The following is an 18,439-nucleotide window of genomic DNA, read 5'->3' as shown; positions in this document are numbered from 1 at the left end:
TGAAACTTAACTGTGATGACAATGCAAGTTTTTGGAAGTTCTGCATCTTGTGTATTTTCCCATGACAGATCGCTGCATAAAATGGTAAAAAAGCTCACCGAAAACGATTCACACTGGTGTGCAAAGAAATGTCAAATTACCAAACATCAAAGAGTGCCAAAACAAAACGTACTAATAAAAAAAAAATGCTTCTAAGGAGAGCAGTCTCCGTTTATAAAATTAGCGACTTAGATGAAATGTAGTCCGATAAAAATTTCTTCATGCACTCTCGGTGACAGGGTACTCGAAAACAACGTCCTTCCCACATAGCTTCCGGTAGACCCCTGTGAAGGTCTCCAGTTTATATTCGGTGTTGTTCCTCTCCTTTGGGTCCAAGAAAATCTGATAGAAACCAAAAGATTTATTCATGTTAAATAAAACACTTTAATTCAATCATATGAATTTGTACACCCTGAGAAAGAAAGAATAAAGCTCGGAAAAAGAAATTAATTCTGACTTGACTTCTACAAGTTACACGAGTATCCATGGTGTTGTTCAAAAGATGCAAGTCATAATATCCATTTTAAGAGAAGGGATTAGAAATCTACATATTACAACCATGAAATTCTTCATAATTGCTCGACAATATTCAAATTATTCAAACATTAAAAAAAACTTATATACACAAGAAAAGCAAGTTAACCAAAAATCAAGAACAATAGGTGACAGAATAATAATATACCTTTATGATCTTAGAGCCATCGAGGCGATATCTGATGCGCTTCCCAACAATTTCAGCAGGGTAGACTACGTCTTCCAAGATGGCATCATGAACGGCAGTGAGAGTGCGACTACGAGGGCGCACAACAGCAGAACCTTTCTTAGGCGGTCTCAGAATCCTTCTTGTGGCAATGAGAACAACGTCCTATCAGATTAAAAGTAACAGAATGAACTTACAGGCGACGATCAAATGTTTAGTTACAATCAAGAACCAAACACGCAGGCTTCAAAATTCAACAAAAAACATATGTAATAGAGCTTCTTTGCAACATTAAGTTCTGAATCATGATTAAATGTTGTGGGCTAGCTCCACCTTTCGGCTTATTAGACTTGGAAGCAGACCTGATTGAGGTTCCGGTTCCATGGAAAACAGAGCCATTCGGTTCTAGGCCATTTTGGTTCTAGAACTGCCAGTTCTAGAACCATTGATTCCAGTACCAATTCAAAGTTAAAAATGAAAGATTTCCACCATGGTCTGAACCTAAGTCCTGAGATTTTAAGTTCAAAGCACAAAGCATTACACCATGAAATTCTGTGTTTTAATCATTTTTTGTTTCTCTTTCAGCCGGTATGGAACCGAACCGAAATCGCCAGTCCCGGTTCCGATTCCGATTCGAACCATAATTATGACTACTTGGAAGTACAAGCCTGAAAAATACAAACTATAATATTTACCTGGTCCATTGAAGGCTGGGAAACAAGGAACTCAAATTTATGTCCTTAATAATTGCTGTATGACATCACAGGAAGTTCCACCTTTGGAGTGATTTGAACACCAAAATTATTGGTATCATGGATGAATATAGTGGTTCCAGTAGATGTCATAAGAATAATTGGAACATGATGTTACCCTATCTCAAAGTCATGGGTAAAGATGCTGGTTCCCTGTAAAGTACTAAGAGCAACATAAAAACACAATCCTATCCCTTGGGTTTATGCTAGCCATCAGGAAGGATGACTCTGTTGTACACGAGAATGCAATTGCATTAACTCAAGGCATATAGGATCTGATGACCACGAGAATGTCATAGATCTACAAATAGTTGCCAAGGAATCACTTCAGGATGCTTTTAAAGTTTAAACAACTAGATATTTATGTTTAACCACTCTATACAAATTAAATTTTGCAATAGTATCGTTCACATTACCCTAAATTCTTATGAAGGGATTCACCCAATACAGAATAACACGCGTTTGATATAAAATCACATTTCTTGTTTAAACAACAACAAATTTATTTCATTAGTTCGATTCCAACGAAAATCATTTAACCAATAAAAATAATAACATAAAGCGTATCTGAGCCTGCCGTACCTTCCCACTGAATTTCTTTTCCAATTCTCTAACTAGCCTCACATGAATCTTCCTGAAGGCTTTGCGAAGTCGGTATGGGACGTGGATAACAACAGCTTTCCGGTTGCCAGCTACATCCATTTGACTGCATCGGAAGACCACGTAAACGAGCAAAATGATAAGAAGTGTTATGTTTGCTCGAACAACAAAACAGAAACAGGTGATATGCCAAACTTACGTTGCTGAGCTAATGTAAAGGTCCTTCAAGTCACTCTTCAATTCCTGATTTCCATTCTCCAAATCAAAGAACGCCTGCAATAAAGTACAAAACACTCACTAAAACATCTATACAAAAGCATAGGGACAAGATATCCATGATTAATTACTAGCCTGAGCAACAGTGTCCTCGAACTCGGTAGGCTCAGCACCCTTGTCCTTTTGGATCTTTTTTCTTGCGGTGAACATTTTGATTGCTAATGCTTAGCCTACGAATGAATGAAACCCAAAATATAAATTAAAGCGTCCCGCATTGAATAAAGAGAAAAAAGATAAATCACTGATCAGCTTATTGCCAATTCTACAAACATGTACTTCTCCTTTTGTCGTCACCCACTTGCAGTAATGGGAAATATATGATTTAACTCTCACAACTTTTTCTTACCCACCAACCCTAAAATTTCTACCAATGTCGAGCAACAAGTCATGTTCTCACGTCTTAGTAAATGATAGATGGCAAAACCGGACTGGCGCAACAAAACTTGCTCTGATCTACTGTGAACATTAGTAATATAGCATGAAGACATGAAGACATGAAGATTAACCTATCATGATGAACCATACAAGAAACAAGTTTCTAAGCCGGAATCATTTAACATATAGAATAATATAAATGCATGATCTCACAAAAGAAAACGCAATAAGATGCACATCAATAAACTCAAACATCGGATCAAAACCTCCATGAAGATTTTAATTAGAGAATCATCCGTATGTCAATACGGCGAATCAACCTTGTGAAACCCTAAACCTGAATTCCAAACAGAAGTTAAAACGTCGATGCAATTAAAAACATTAAGACCAGAAAAAGGGAGCAATGCAACACCAAGAAAACACCGGTATCGTCTACAAATTAGAAGCGGAGACGAACAATCTGTATCGAAACAAGATCGATGAGGAGGGGCCGATGCGATCGGAAGGCCAGCTTGCGCTCTGTATTAGACCCTAATAACAATAGGTCGAGGGCGAGGGAGGTACCCGGCGATTGAGGAGTCGAGAGATAGAGGAGAGAACGAGCTCAGTGACCACGCCGCCGCGCAAGTAGGGTTAGCGTCCAAAAGGCGAAGCCCCCGCGAACCTTACTATGAAGCCCCCGCATCGCGCTTCCCCGTTTCGGTCGATCGGGGTAATCTGGACCGTTCGATCGGCGTAACAAATCATGACCATAGGATAAAGATCGGAAGGTCACGAAAAGAACCCAAGGGGGGCAAGAGGGGACTATTCACCATGGAGTTAATCGTGGCCGAAGCTAATTTGAGTTAAAAAAAAATATATAAAAACATAGATTAATAATGTTTTAGCATTAGACTATGCTTTTATTACATTAATACGAATTCGAAACAAACTAATAATAAACTTGTCGTGGATAATTATTGTTTGAGCTAAAAATATATATAAATAAACGAGCCATAGAAACCTAATATTTTCAGTATTATTATGATTATTTTTATAGAAATAATATATCATAATTAAAATTGATTGATTTGACGTGAAATATATAATAGACACTTTGTCACATTATCACAAGGTACTTAACTAAATCCTGCCTCCACATGCAAACATATATGTATATGTAGACATATAATACTTTTAGATTTTACATATATATACATATATACATGTATATACTGATGTATATATATTCTGATGAAATATACTGATATATACTGATGAAAACACTGGAAATATACTGATGAAAACACTGGAAATATACTGATGAAAACACAAGATTCCACAAAGTTGAACTCCCAGTTTCTGAGAGATGACAATCAATCAACTAACAAAGATACAAAACTTTCATCCATGATCTTAGCAATCCTCTTGCTATGCTCCAATTGCATGTCATAGTTTTGTCCACAGAACAATGGGTGTAACAACAGCCAAAACTAGCAAGGAAGCGACTGATATCTGATGACAAATGCTCCTCAATAATTTACCGGGGCGTAGGAACCTCGACTATCCCTGCTGAACCTTCGCACTAAACCTCTAAACATACTCTGCAAGGAATATAACAGAAGAAACCCAGAATCTAAGTATCAGCATAAAATGCAACTGCAATCACAAAACCAAGACTGATTTTGGTTCAGTTTCTGCACCGTCCATATAATTGTTAGGAACTTCTTAGTGGAACAAATGTATCGTAGCATACGCTATTACAAAAAAATTGTCTGACTTATCAAGATAAATAGTCAATCATAGAGGAACTTACGCTTGCTTTATATGGCAAACTGAGCCAAAATTCTAAGTTTGGAATAGCCTGAAAAAAATGAAACATCAACAATTACATCTCGTAGAAGGATGTTTATATGTAAAATAGTTTGTATCGGAACATAGTGATCTGTAAGAATAACTGTTCATATTTTGTGGTTGAAGATAACTTCAATTTCGTACAAGGGATGTTTCTGCATGAAATTATTTGTATCGGAACATAGTAAACCACAAGAATTGTTTGTTAATCTTGTGGTGAAGATAACATCAATATTTCATAGATTATCAGATATCAGATGTATCTGGCTTATATTTTAAGTAGCATCAAAATGGAAAGTTAATTCACTATAAGCATTAGTTGTAGGACATGACACCGAGATGGCATGATACATGTTTCCTATAAAGAACAGAAACAGAATGATTAATTGAGTTTTCTAAGGAACCCTGATTTAAATTAGGTAGAAACAGTTGCTAAGTTTAAGAAATCAAGTTTTAAGAGATCTCGTTATCTCTTCAAATTAGGTTTTGCAAGATACAGGATTTTACTACTTTTTATAAGTTCTAATAGCAAAGCCATAGTAAGCCTAATATAAAGTTATCCCTCCAACTATAAGAGAGTCGCATTAAAGCTCATGATAATGTAATAGATTGGCACATAATGTGAGGTCCCTATCTTTCTCTATGATGTTATATTGGGTGTGAGACCAAATGGACCGAGTTTTGTTCAATTTTCTTATCAAATTCTTTTCAGTCCTTTTCTTTTCCTTCTATTCAAACACTTCTTACAGGGAGCAATCGGATATCTCTCTCAAAAAGCTCTTCTACTCCAAATTCATTCAAAAACCATCAAATTCTCTCTGTGAAGTCATGGTCAGTCTGAAAATTATACACGCTCAACCAACCCCTTTTAAAAGGACTGTCAAACCTATTCAGCTGCCCATCAGTCCTTTACACTCTTTAACTGATAACTTGCTCCAGACATAATCTTTCTACAAGACTACAACAGTCAATAAAGTCATACAAGATATATGAGACCAATCCTACAAGAACGTGACAGCCAAATCATTGCCTTTATGCATTTTCATTTCCAGATTCAGCTATTCAATGCTATAAAGGAGTAAATACAGAACAGACTACCAAATGATATTTGTCTGCAACACCAAATGAAACTTTGTAGATCCAGTGCATAAACACATATCATCATAAGCCGTAAAAGCTAAAAAGTTGGAAAGCCTTACTTCTATGCCCTGAATTCCCAGGAAAAAGAACCTATAAATTGTGCCTACGAGAACATAGCCTACAAGAAGGCACAAAATTCTGCAAGCACAAAGCAATGGTAATCAATCACTGACACAGCAATTGCAAGCAATAAATGGATGAAACTATCAATGTGGCATATGGTGAAACATACATCATCATTAATGTTCCAAACCATCCCCATCCTTTTCCATTTACATAAATAACTTTTGCACAACCAGATGGATGCCTGAGCACTACAGCCTGTAGAATTCAGTTCAAACATATTTTGTTAGTCTAGTGAATCTGGAATTTAGTAAATTACATAGCAAGAAAAGAATCACCACAAAATAAGCTGGAGCAGTTAAGATGACTGGGGAGGGAAAATGACACCAGGTTACTTGTGCATCACAAAAATATTCAAGAAGAAGTAATATGTAAATCAATTGCAAACACTAAATTTCCCTGAAAAGTATGACAGTATACTTTGCAATTGTGGGTCACTTGAAGAAAATTTATACACATGAAGAAGCCAAACCAGTGCTGGTCGAGGATAAATGACAGAATTATTTAAGATGGTATAAACATATCTAAAAGAGATCTATAAATGAACTGCTCAGACAAACTGAACCAAGTAGAACAAGTGACGAAAGGAGAAGGCGAAGAATACCTAAGAAAATTTTGTTAAAATATAAAGAGATTTTGTTGCTATTACTTTCACTAATTATCGCTTTTGATGGAGTTCAATGATGGTTGGAAACTTATATAACTTGTTATTGTTGTTGGTATCTCTTGCCAAAAAGCAGGCTCCCATTTTTTGCTATTTGTCTTTATAAATTGTTGTGTTTATTGAACAAGGGAAAAATATCTTTTCTTTATTTTCCCCTTTTTTGTACTTTCGAAAAAGATTCATGAGTTTATTTGCAAGGTTTGCCATACAACAGCATATCGCCCGATACAAGCAGTACATATCAATCCAACAGAGGACTGGTATAGACGGTATATTGGTATAGACGGTATATATCAATTTATTAGTACGTCCCATCGTACTATGTAACGGTATGTTGGTACATACTATACCAACGTCCAGTTGATCCACTGGTACGGACAGGAAAGGCGAACCATGCTTATTTGCCATACATAGACACTTTTGTCTTACAGACATGAGCAATATAGGAGTAACCAGGATAGGTAAAGTCTGATTTCCAAAAAAGGAAATTTGGGCATACTCACATAGTCACAATTTCCTGTTATGTTGAAAGTATCTGACACCTGCAAGTATGATAATTGAGAAATTTTCACTATGGAAAAAACCACAAAGATATAATCAGTATGATATATGTACATGAATGTAAACATAAGCTTGTCATAGGAGTAACACACCTGTGCTTCATTTGAATCACAAAAGACTGAAACAGAAAGTGAACAATTAACCTTGGGGCCAATTGATGATGTCTTGACAACAACACCTTTTTGAGGACTGTTCTGATCTGTTCTACAATCAATAAAAAGCAATATAAATTATACTATTAAGCTATGTGATATAAGTGGAACAAAATGGTGACAAAAAACAGAGTGTTTCAGGGCAAATTAATTACATCAGAAGATGGTGAAAGAAGCATCCTAAAAATCTATAAGAACTCCAAACTAATCCAAAATAACTGGACATTTATCATTAAGTGAGCAAACATGATTGGTGTATCTAACACAATACGGTATGGAACTAGGCAGTTCTTTGTTTCATAGGAGTAAGCATCAAAAGGACTTTCGATAACACAAAAGGTTGATTTTGATCATAGCTACCGAGATTTGATGATGTGTCAAACTTGAATATTAGAATTTAATTCATTCACAACATATCATCTCAATTAGTAATTCGTATGACAAATTTCATTTAATAAATATCAAGAGATTCAAATCAAACAGAACTAATTAGATGTTACCAATGAGAGCAACGTTAAGATTTGAAGCCCTTCCAATGGTTGTACAAACGAAGTATCCTGCATATGCAACCGATATCAGTTAGCACAACTGAAGCCACTGTGTTCATGAAATGAATTATATCGTTCTTGAAAATAGTTTTCCTTAGATAACATCAAAGTATGACTCTTAGAGAAAAAGTAAATAGGTAGAAAGGCCTTATGATCATTCTCATCATAGCATCATGTAGCATAACTAATAAAGAAAACTTATTTAACACGAGGCTTTTACAGTGACATAAAGCAACCAAATTTTGAGGAATAGATTCTCATCACGCTGAAGGAAAACGACGAGTGTGGCTGATGTCTAGTTAGATATAAGTCAGGAAACAAAAGCATCTTATGGGTGAACAAATTGACGATTTCTCTGTGATTACAAGTTTACAACTAAAAGAAGGAGAATCAATATTAAAAAAAATATTAGTGCTGCAGAAGAAAATGTGGTACCAATTAATAGTCATACAGTGAACTCAGATTTTCCCGATCATAACAAAAGATCCATGTAGTTGACCCAAATAATTGGGACATTAAAGCTTCATCATTGTTTTACAATGAACTCAGATTTTAACAGCCATTTAGTTTCTTAGCTATGACTTCCTGATAACTCATCCATGTTCTGTTCTAGGTCAATTACCCATCTAACAAATTATTAGAGAGTTCTAAGCTCACTTGACACATTATCTTGTCACCATTATCTTAAATTTCTTACAGTTACCATATAATGCTCCGGCAGAATCCCTTGACTGTCATCTTTTTCAGTTAGGCAACCAATCATAACTCATATAGCAGGCTCCTTGAGCCAGGGCCTCAAGTTACTTGAACTAAAGCAGGTGTAAGCAAATAAGTGAATGGAACTAATACTTTGGGAGCATCACTCTTTTTAGCACTTCTTTTGAGAGATCAGCAGGAAGTGAGTTTGTAAGAGCTCCACATAAATTGTAGAGCACCAAGCAGAACATGCTGCTACTAGAGACATGACGAACAGGTCTTCTACCAAAGCATGGGATATCAAGAACCCTATTTAGAAATGTAAAAACACACCAGTTGATGCAGAGAATAAACTTTCTTTGAGGTGGTGCTATGAGGTTGAGATAATAGTGTAAAAAACAGACTTAATAATTCTCATGTTTTCGATGCCTACTGCATAATATGTTAGTTATCTCCTATGCATATAATATCCTTCAATGATACCTTTTTCAACTATTGTTCTTTCACAACTGATGCTCACATACAATGAGACAATGCACAATATGCTTCTTAACTTTTAATAAATAAATTTCCACTTCTATGAACAGAAAAGAATTGAGTATACCTCCTATGCTGTTTGCCACAAGTGCATTGCACATCATACCGCAACGTGATGGACCTCCACAATCCTATTTACATATATAAATAAATTTGAAGACACAATTATCATTTAATAGTATAGTATAGAAATTTTTTATTTCGTTTCACTATTTAACATCATGAAAGTATCAAACGCAACAAATTTATTACGAGAGGATAACTTATAGAAACTAAATAACTGTATTTCCTTTTTGTGACCCTATTCTAGCTTTATAATTTACAATCATCAATAAAGTCACATTATTCATTGATAACAACACAAAGTGAAGTTCTTTTATATGAGCACCATGATCTGTAAAAAAATCAAATGTCTTTGGAAAGGTTTAAATTTTTATTCCAGTACTGATACTGATGGGTCCCAGGGGTTGAAAAACAAAAAGAAAAGGAACATCACCACCAGTAACTTTTCTTGATTAATATTCATCAGTACGTATTTAATTAAACTATATTTTTTTTAATAAAAATCTAACAGCTAATCTAAATGCACTATAAAATATTTTAACAAGTTCAAAAGGGAAGAGACACGAAGTGGGTGATGATTTCTGGAAATCAGTTACCTGGCAATCATAACATCTTGGGGGATCATGGTTGAATATCATCTGATCACATAGCTGTTCACATAAATATCAGTTTAGCTATATATCAGTAATATTGAGCAATGTTCTGCAGAAAACCAAAGAATATGGTGTGTGCTGTTCCAAATCCAAACTAAATGCCTCAGTACATATGTGTGTTGGCACCTAACTATATGCATCATTTGGTCTAGTTCACAACACCAGAAGTTAAGGTGGCAACTGTAATGCTGTATTATCCCAGTACCAAACCAACTAGCAAGGTAAGGGTATGCAGCATGTCATTTAGATACATAAAATGAAGGTTAATGCCTGCATAGGCACAGCATGGCACAAAACAAACATGAATCATGCTAAAGTACCCTGTTAATAGAAGGCAATCAGGAAACTTATGCAGCTCATTTTTTGGTCTCCTTGGCATTGTCCATTTTATGGTAATAAAATTGGAGAAGTTCATAGATTTTGAATGTATAGTTATGCTTAACACATTGATGATGAACCTAAAGACTACAATGAGAAGGTGACCCGATGAAGCCAACCTGAAACCAGAGTGATGTCTCATTTACAGTCACTTTGTAAAACCTACAAGAAAGGCGAATTGCTCAACGATTAGTATGAAAAACAAATTAAGTCTTTATGTAATTTTGACAGATGTAGAAAGCTATGGCACTCCAGAAGAAAAAATTATGGCGAAATTTAACATCAGTTTGGAAGAGAAGGTGAAATCATTATAAAGAAATCAGCAACAACCACTATATAGGCATCAAAGTTGATGCATGTATTTGCAATGCAGATATGGGCACATGTCTGTGAAATTCTCTGACATCTCTATCATAGTAAAATACATGGATATACAACTGCAGTTGCGCTTTCACTGGGAAATAGCTAGCCCCTTATCCCAAAAGAAGCCCCAGCAAAATTTGAGTCACCGAGGAGGTGCGCACCTTAAAAACTGTACACTCTACTTTCATCTATTGTGGGAAGCTTACTTAATTCATTTGCATGCACAAGAAAAGTTATACACATGACAGATTAAGAATAACTTAAACAAAGATAGTAAGCCACGATTAGTGTCCCATTGGAATGAAGCTACACATACAGGTTAGCCCATAATCTGACTCCTTAATACAAATATATTGATGAAGAATGAATCTCTCAGTCTTATACAGCCTTAGAATCATTGATAAAAAAAATATAGATGATATAACTGTGCAGACGCTACCTCACTACAGATAGATTCGATGATGGTATACATCACTGACAGCATTAACTGTTTGTCAATCACTTACAAGTTGATCTAGACGCGATCCTACACCCTACCAAAGTTACAACCTGCAACCTTCGATTAAATTCGATCAGGCAACGGAAGCAACATAACAGCAACGTGTAGCTCTTTCAGTCTTCGAACGCAAAAGACGAGTAAACTACTAGATTACCTGCGATCGCGTCCTGAGCCTTAAATTCTTAATTCACAGCAGAATCACACGAAATGACGAGGAAAAGATCACAAGAACAAGATTCGTCAGGAAAGGCAGATCGGGTGAGGGCAGGAGGAGGAGTACCCGTCTTCGCTGAGAACGCCGTGAGGGAATTTGTCGGTCGGCGACGCCAGGCTGTAGTTATATAAGACGTCGCTGTGGCGGACGCTGAGCTCGCAAGCTCCGCCTCCCCCGTGCGTGGGTCGAGGCACCAACGACAGAATGGAGGCAACAAGAAGCCCGAGGGCGACGCCATCTCGCGCCGGCATCTTCAAAGCCAGAATTCCTCGCTCGAGCGCCGTTCCCTTGTGGGAGGAACCCAAACGGGGGCCTGCTTTGTATACCTCGGAAACCCTCGCAATCTCATCTGGGCTGCTTGAGCTGACCCAAAAATTACAGCCCAATAGCTTGGGTAAAGAATTATATCTATTGAGAATAATTTAATAGACGGCCGAGATTCGCCTTGAAATATCATGGACGGTCAACGTTTCATTATCTTGTCCAAATGACGCAAACGGCCGTGATCAATTCTTATCACCGTCGGATTCACTTTCATCTAATATGGGTCGTCCATAGTGGTCGGATTGAGCCATTTTGAAAGATTCATATTCATGGTGAGGTATGTGTTAACACAGATCACTTGTGAGTCGGTCTGGTTCATTCTCCGTCGAAAATATAAATTCCTTTTGGTGACTCTTGATTATGTGGAGAGCAGGACGAAGGAAGCTATAAGAAGAATCAATTCTCTAGGAGCGATGAAATTTGGTTTGAGAGTTGGGTGATCTCATCTACTGGGTAGTCTTTTGGTTACGCCTTCAAAACTACATCGATGATTCTGTATAATAGGCCTATGCCGAGGGTGTCCTGGCTCAGCCCCTCCGATACTTAAGTTATGAAAGTAAAATTAGAAAAAAATAACGGTATCAGCAGTTAATTAATAGAGTAAAGAATCTCTTTTTCCTACTTGCCTTTGCTTGGTTTTGGGCTTGACTTTTTTACATGGGTATTGAGCGACCTGGACGTGTTTTTGTCAAGGCCCCGCTTACCCTATATAGCGAAGTCATTAATGAGGGCGACTTGTTGGCGTGTCCCCTGGTGCCTATGGCGAATTGTTGGGGGGGATACTTCTGGGCTGACTTCCTTGCCGCTTTGGGTTAGGTAGGGAGTGGTCCCTTCATCGATCATCGGAAAGGTAAGGTCGGTGGAGACAGACCATGTCGTTAGTTATTAATGCAGATGTATAACTTCTGCTGATGTATCAGTCATGAGAAGGTCACGTGGGCTCATTTTTTGAAGTCGGGGCGGGCAATCCAACCCTGGTCCCCGTGTTTTGGTTTTAGGCATTATCTTTTTAGCCCACGTGGTGAGGGGAGCTGGTGGTGCCTTGGATTATCTTTGATTCGATCGTCGTAGCGGGAGTATCGATATCAGTCTATCGTAGCAGGTCTCGATTTGACCATCGTAGTAGGAGTATCAGTATCAGTCTACCATAGCGACTTCTGTCGTAGCAGATCTTGATTCGACTATCGTAGCGGGAGTAAAGACACATCATGGTAGATTTTGGCTCGATTGCGTCAGCGAGATGAAGGACCCGTCATGATGGGTTCTGGCTTGACCGCACCAATGGGAGAATAGGACCTATCATAGAGGGTCCAGGCTCAACCATATGAGCGAGAGAAGGGACACGTTGTAGTGGGTCTTAGGTCAATCGCATAAGTAGGAGGAGGGACCCATCATAGCGAGTTTTGGCTTAACCGCGTCAGCAAGAGGAAAGGACCCACTATGGTGGGTTCAAGCTTGACCACATGAGTGGGAGAAGGGACCCGTCGTAGCGGGCCTTGGCTCAACCGCATAAGCGAGAGGAGGGACCCATCATAGTGGGTTCTGGATTGACCGCATCAATGGGAGGAAATGACCCACTATGGTGGGTTCAGGCTAGACCGCATGAGTGAGAGAAGAGACATATCGTAGTGGGTCTTGGCTCGACTACATAAGCGGGAGGAGGGACCCATCGTAGTGAGTTTTGGATCAACCGTGATAGTGGGAGGAGGGACTTGACTAACCATGATGTTCAATTAAGTCATTACTATCGTTACGAGATAGTCTAATTCAATGATATGCCCTCGAAGGACTCAACCAAGCATTCCACTCGAGTCACCGATGACATCTCTATATCATAAACAATATCTTGAATTATAATATATGTGAGCCTCGAGGGATTCGACCAACTCAGCCTACGTCGAGAATCGATTTCTCCCTATAATGATAGAATGTCATGTGGGTCAATCTAATTAACTCACTTTTACCGACTTAATATTACTGAGATAAGAGATTCTTGTTCAGTCTCTTAATATGATATGTCACACATATACATATTTAATATATATCTATATCGCATGTAAATATATATACATATTTAGTAAATGTATAGTTAAATATACATCACATGAGTAATCACATCAAATGATCATGGACCACAGCCTAATATGATCTAGTTTGAGCTATATGACATCAGTCTATATAGTATCGGTCTTATTATCGTCATCTCATCACGATCCAATTCTCAGATACATAGACATCACAATATATATGCCTATATATATATATATATATATATATATATATATATATATATATGTATATATATGTACATATATATGTATATATATGTACATATATATGTATATATATGTATATACATATATATGTATATATATGTATATATATGTACATATATATGTATATATATGTATATACATATATATGTATATATATGTATATACATATATATGTATATACATGTGTATATACATATATATGTATATACATGTGTATATACATATATATGTATATACATGTGTATATACATATATATGTATATACATGTATATATACATATATATACATGTATATACATATATATGTATATACATATATATACATATATATGTATATACATATATATATATATACATATATATATACATATACATATATACACACATATATATACATATATATATATATGTGTATATATATATATATATATGTAATAAGTAGTATAAAGTAATAAAATATTAAATAATATAATAATAAAAAAGAATGCACATCATGTCACGTGTATCTCTTTTTCCTGCATGTCCTTGGTCCAGGGCTTAATTTTTATACTTATATGCTAAGTGACTCGAACGTGCATTCGCTAAGGCCCCCCTTATCCTGTACAATGGAGGCGTTAATAAGAACGGCTTACTTGCGTATATCCCTTGGTGCCTAAAGAGAATCATTGGGGGATGCTTCTGGGCTAATTTTCTTACTGCTTTGGGTTAGATAGGGAATGATCCTTTCATCGACCGTCGGAAAGAGAAAGTCGGTGAAAGCTGATCATACCGTTAATTATTAAGGTAGAGATATTATTTTTGCTGATGTATCACTCGGGAGTACTCAGCCCATTTCTGAAATTCGAGATAGGCGATGCGATGCCTGATTACCGTGCTTTGGTTTTATGCATTGTCTTTTTAGCCCACGTGGCAAGGAGAGCTGGCGGCCTAGAATGATCCCTATCAGTATGCATGTGGTATTTCTAATATCTGACCCGATAGCGTCGGAGTCCTGACCCGTAACACTCGCAGTTTGGACTTCCGGTTCCATTGACAGCTCGTGGAATTCTTCTGGAGAAGTCCGGACTTCTCTCCACCCGACTCCGAAATCTAATTTCCAGAACATTTCGGTTCGGGTTCGACCATGTTACTTCGCGTTCGTTGGAAAATGCCGGGCGGTGTCCAAACTCGCAGCCTCCCACGTAACCAACCCAAAACTGACTATAAAATGACATCAACCCATATCCCCTTACGCTCGCCGCTCCACTTTGGCCTCTTCTTCCTTCCTCTCCCATCGTCCCGTCTCTCGAGAGCCATGATCTTGGGGGCTCCCTCCGCTCTCTTTCTGCGCTCGCCCTCCGCCAAGGCCTCTCCCAGTGGCGCCGCGTACTGGCTGCGGTCTGGCCTGAGAGTTCCGAGGGAACGAGCGAGGAATGGGTCCGTGGTCGCCATGGCGGCCGGCGAGACCAACAGCCGTCCCATGACCGGCGTGGTGTTCGAGCCTTTCGAGGAGCTCAAGCAGGAGCTGGCCTTCGTACCCTCCGTGCCCGATAAGTCCATCGCCCGGCAGAAGTACTCCGACGAGTGCGAGGCCGCAATCAACGAACAGATCAAGTGGGTTCTCTTTCCACTAAGTGAATGTTTGTCTAATTTCCACGCGGATGGTCTATGTTTGTTTCTTTAATGCATTTATTATGCCAAAATGCGCTTTTGATTCAAAAAAGTTACTCTGCCCTTTCTTGAACATTGATTTGTTCATTGAGGAAGACCATAATGCTTTTGTGCTTCCGTTTTTACTTAATTATGTAAATTATTTTTTATGTTTGCATTTCGAGTCCATGTCTAATGATGGGTTTTTTGGTTGGGGAAAAAACAGTGTTGAATACAGTGTATCGTATGTCTATCATGCCTTGTTTGCATACTTCGATCGTGACAATGTTGCTCTAAAAGGCCTTGCCAAGTAAGTGTTTGATTATTTCAAGAACCTTGTGTTCTTTATGCTAATTAAGTTGCATTTTCCAATTAAAAATATACTTGTAGGTTCTTTAAGGAATCAAGTGATGAAGAACGGGAACATGCAGATAAATTAATGGAGTACCAGGTATCTATCTTTTTAATCTCTTATTTATATCTAGATGCTGGACCGTATTGATGAATTTTAGCGTGCTGATTGTTTTCTGGGTATCTTTACCAATAGAATATGCGTGGAGGCAGAGTGAAGCTCCAGTCAATTATGATGCCCTTGAATGAGTTTGATCACCCTGAAAAAGGAGATGCACTGCATGGTAAGACTTTTGTCTGAGTTCCAACATTATCTATTCCGTTTTTCTAAAGAATCAGAATTCAGATGCACACATGAATTCCAAAGGAATCTGGTTCGCAAAATTAATTATTAGACAAGGGACGCCCTTGTATTTCTGTATTGATAGTTGCTCTTGTGAACATGAATGCTCTAAAGACATTTTGTATCCATGTCTACTGCCTAACTACTACTTATGCAATCATAAAGAAATAAGGTTATCTGAGAATACTTGGGCAATCCTTTCCATGCATTCTTGAGAACCTTATTTCAGGTATCTGCGAGTCATCTCATACGCAGACAAGCCATCTCAACTTATAATTGAGTCCTTTCGTCTCCTTTTTTGGATTTTGTGAAACTCAATTTTTGAAGGTTCATTACTCTCTACGTGCCTGACACTTTCTTGCAATCTCTTGGATCTCACCACTAAGGAAATAAAACCTTAGAGAGAGCTCGCAAGGGAGAATCTCATGAATGTCTCCTTCCACCCAATGGCAGTTTTCTTGCCTCAGATTTGCTGCCACCCCTAAAGGTAATAGGATCTTGGAGGCTTCAGAGAAAGGATATGTTTAGCAAGGGGATTATATTGGGATTTAAACTGTCATGCCTATGTGCCGAACAAAGGAAGATGTGAGTTTTATGTAAAATTCTTAGATGAGTTGCGGGCAGAGGAATTGTTTCACGGAGCATTAGTTTTCAAGGCTTGCAAGGAAGGACAGTAACAGGAGGGAGATTATATTTGGAAGGTCAGTTGTCATGCCTTTGTGCCAAACAGAGAAAGAGAGATGAATTCTACTGTAGAATTTTAGACAAGTTGTTTGATTTTTTTTTATTTTTTGTATACTTATCTCACAGGAAGTATTAGTCGTGCCACCAGAACATATCAATCTAACTTGGAACAGTGCCATTTAAGTACATGAGTTCATTAACAACATATGTCTTAGTGTTTACAAACTGCCATCTTGATCCTGAATCTAGTAACCTATTTATTTTACTGAACATTGAATTTTAAATCATACCGAGTTTCTTGATTTTGAAAACATTGTTTAGAGGCAGTGTCGTAGCAGGAAGATAACTGTGAAAGCAGTATTGGTAGCACTTGCTATGTTTTCAGATCATTCTGTGGCTTTCTCTCAGCATCTCATATAACAACGTTCAATTACTGTCTTGTTGGGATGGTAACTAAACATTTTTATCGTGATCTATCATTTTGGGCTTTCTTGAGCAGTTGTTCCATGATAGTTATAGTTCTTCCTTGTTTGTCTTGCTTTGCTTTGTTAAGCAATAAAATAATTTTATTTGGGTTTTTTGTGGTGGTGATAGGCATTGGTTCAGCACTGATTATTTACTTGTTATTTATCTGCCATGTTCCATTGCTTGGAAGTATATGATATGTATATATATATATATATATATATATATATATATATATATATATATATATATATAATTTATTTTTTCCAATTTCAGCGATGGAGATTGCCTTGTCTCTCGAGAAGTTGACAAATGAAAAGCTTCTTAATTTGCATAAAGTAAGCAACTTCAATCTCTTGATCCATATGCATTAGTTGCTTGTTTAACTGCATCTGCTGATTTGTGTATCATATTATTTCCCTGGGTGGTGTATAGGTAGCAGAACGGTGTAATGATATTCAGATGGCGGACTTCATTGAGACCGAGTTTTTGGGAAAGCAGGTCAACTCACTTAACATTTTCATTGTTATCCGCAAATTCGTCCTCTGTGGTAAAGAATTAAAATGATGGTGACTTTCACTTGAGAAACAATTTTCAAACTCGATTTCCGGCAATTCTTGTTGCTAAAAGATGAAGTTAGTTCTTTAAGTTTCATGTTTATTGTTGTATATTCTTCTTTGCTTGAAATCTGCAAGTCTTAAATCTGTATATGTTTAGCTCTGTTGACGTACCTCAAGTGCTTTCAGCTGACACGGGAAGGCTATTTTTCCTGGAACGCCTTTGCACGATGCAGGTAGAAGATATAAAGAAGATCTCCGAGTATGTTGCTCGACTAAGAAGGGTGGGGAAAGGACATGGTAAGATTCATTCGGCTGAAGATATTATTTACGTTTAGATTGGTGATTCAGGAGCAATTTCTATTGGCATTCCTTCTTTTGGGTGCAGGAGTGTGGCATTTCGATCAGGTGCTTTTAGGTGAAGGAGAAGAAATGGTTGCTTGAGGAAACATGTTACCTTCTCATCCTGCATGCTTCTGTTACATGAGCGAGTCCTTTACATGCTTTTGTTGCTCGAGGAAACATGTTGTAGCTAAGTAGATCACTCTAGTCCTGCTTAGTTGATGCGTTTAATCGATGGTATTAGCCATGATTCGACACTAATCTCCTTCTGGTAATTCTGCCATTGCACTACTGCATGTGAA

At 37.5% G+C, this 18,439-nt stretch overlaps 3 protein-coding genes across 6 annotated transcripts; 1 reads left to right on the top strand and 2 right to left on the bottom strand.

The window, feature by feature from the left end:
* Window positions 1-114: 114 nt before the first annotated feature.
* On the bottom strand, window positions 115-3,460 carry LOC135581835 (small ribosomal subunit protein eS7-like). 3 transcript variants are annotated; one of them, XM_065081976.1, is made up of 6 exons: window positions 3,307-3,460; window positions 2,443-2,537; window positions 2,291-2,364; window positions 2,074-2,197; window positions 722-904; window positions 115-381 (listed from the first exon to the last, which is right to left on the bottom strand). In XM_065081976.1, exons 2-6 carry the CDS (start codon window positions 2,515-2,517, stop codon window positions 259-261), a joined length of 579 nt encoding a protein of 192 aa, XP_064938048.1. In that variant the 5' UTR covers window positions 2,518-2,537; window positions 3,307-3,460; the 3' UTR covers window positions 115-258. The 3 variants fall into 3 exon arrangements, with proteins under 3 accessions (XP_064938048.1, XP_064938049.1, XP_064938050.1); XM_065081977.1 differs by having other exon boundaries at window positions 3,200-3,337; XM_065081978.1 differs by lacking the exon at window positions 3,307-3,460 and adding an exon at window positions 3,155-3,203.
* A 556-nt stretch (window positions 3,461-4,016) lies between these two features.
* LOC135592494 (uncharacterized) lies at window positions 4,017-11,533 on the bottom strand. The gene is made up of 11 exons (XM_065081973.1): window positions 11,233-11,533; window positions 10,210-10,252; window positions 9,656-9,709; window positions 9,064-9,127; window positions 7,716-7,772; window positions 7,156-7,262; window positions 7,006-7,044; window positions 5,948-6,036; window positions 5,775-5,853; window positions 4,538-4,585; window positions 4,017-4,325 (listed from the first exon to the last, which is right to left on the bottom strand). Exons 1-11 carry the CDS (start codon window positions 11,415-11,417, stop codon window positions 4,254-4,256), a joined length of 837 nt encoding a protein of 278 aa, XP_064938045.1. The 5' UTR covers window positions 11,418-11,533; the 3' UTR covers window positions 4,017-4,253.
* Window positions 11,534-14,989: 3,456 nt separating this feature from the next.
* Window positions 14,990-18,398, top strand: LOC103996951 (ferritin-4, chloroplastic-like). Of its 2 annotated transcripts, none has more exons than XR_010479093.1 (8): window positions 14,990-15,359; window positions 15,622-15,705; window positions 15,786-15,846; window positions 15,943-16,030; window positions 17,515-17,576; window positions 17,674-17,739; window positions 17,985-18,095; window positions 18,184-18,398. XR_010479093.1 is itself a non-coding variant. In XM_009418028.3 (8 exons), the coding sequence occupies exons 1-8, from the start codon at window positions 15,061-15,063 to the stop codon at window positions 18,237-18,239; spliced, it is 780 nt and encodes a 259-aa protein (XP_009416303.2). In that variant the 5' UTR covers window positions 14,990-15,060; the 3' UTR covers window positions 18,240-18,398. The 2 variants fall into 2 exon arrangements, 1 of the variants encoding a protein (XP_009416303.2); XM_009418028.3 differs by having other exon boundaries at window positions 18,032-18,095.
* Window positions 18,399-18,439: the final 41 nt, after the last annotated feature.

This window comes from Musa acuminata, chromosome BXJ1-9, assembly GCF_036884655.1.
Source record: "Musa acuminata AAA Group cultivar baxijiao chromosome BXJ1-9, Cavendish_Baxijiao_AAA, whole genome shotgun sequence".
Classification (NCBI taxonomy): domain Eukaryota; kingdom Viridiplantae; phylum Streptophyta; class Magnoliopsida; order Zingiberales; family Musaceae; genus Musa; species Musa acuminata.
This window is presented reverse-complemented; position numbering and strand designations above follow the sequence as displayed.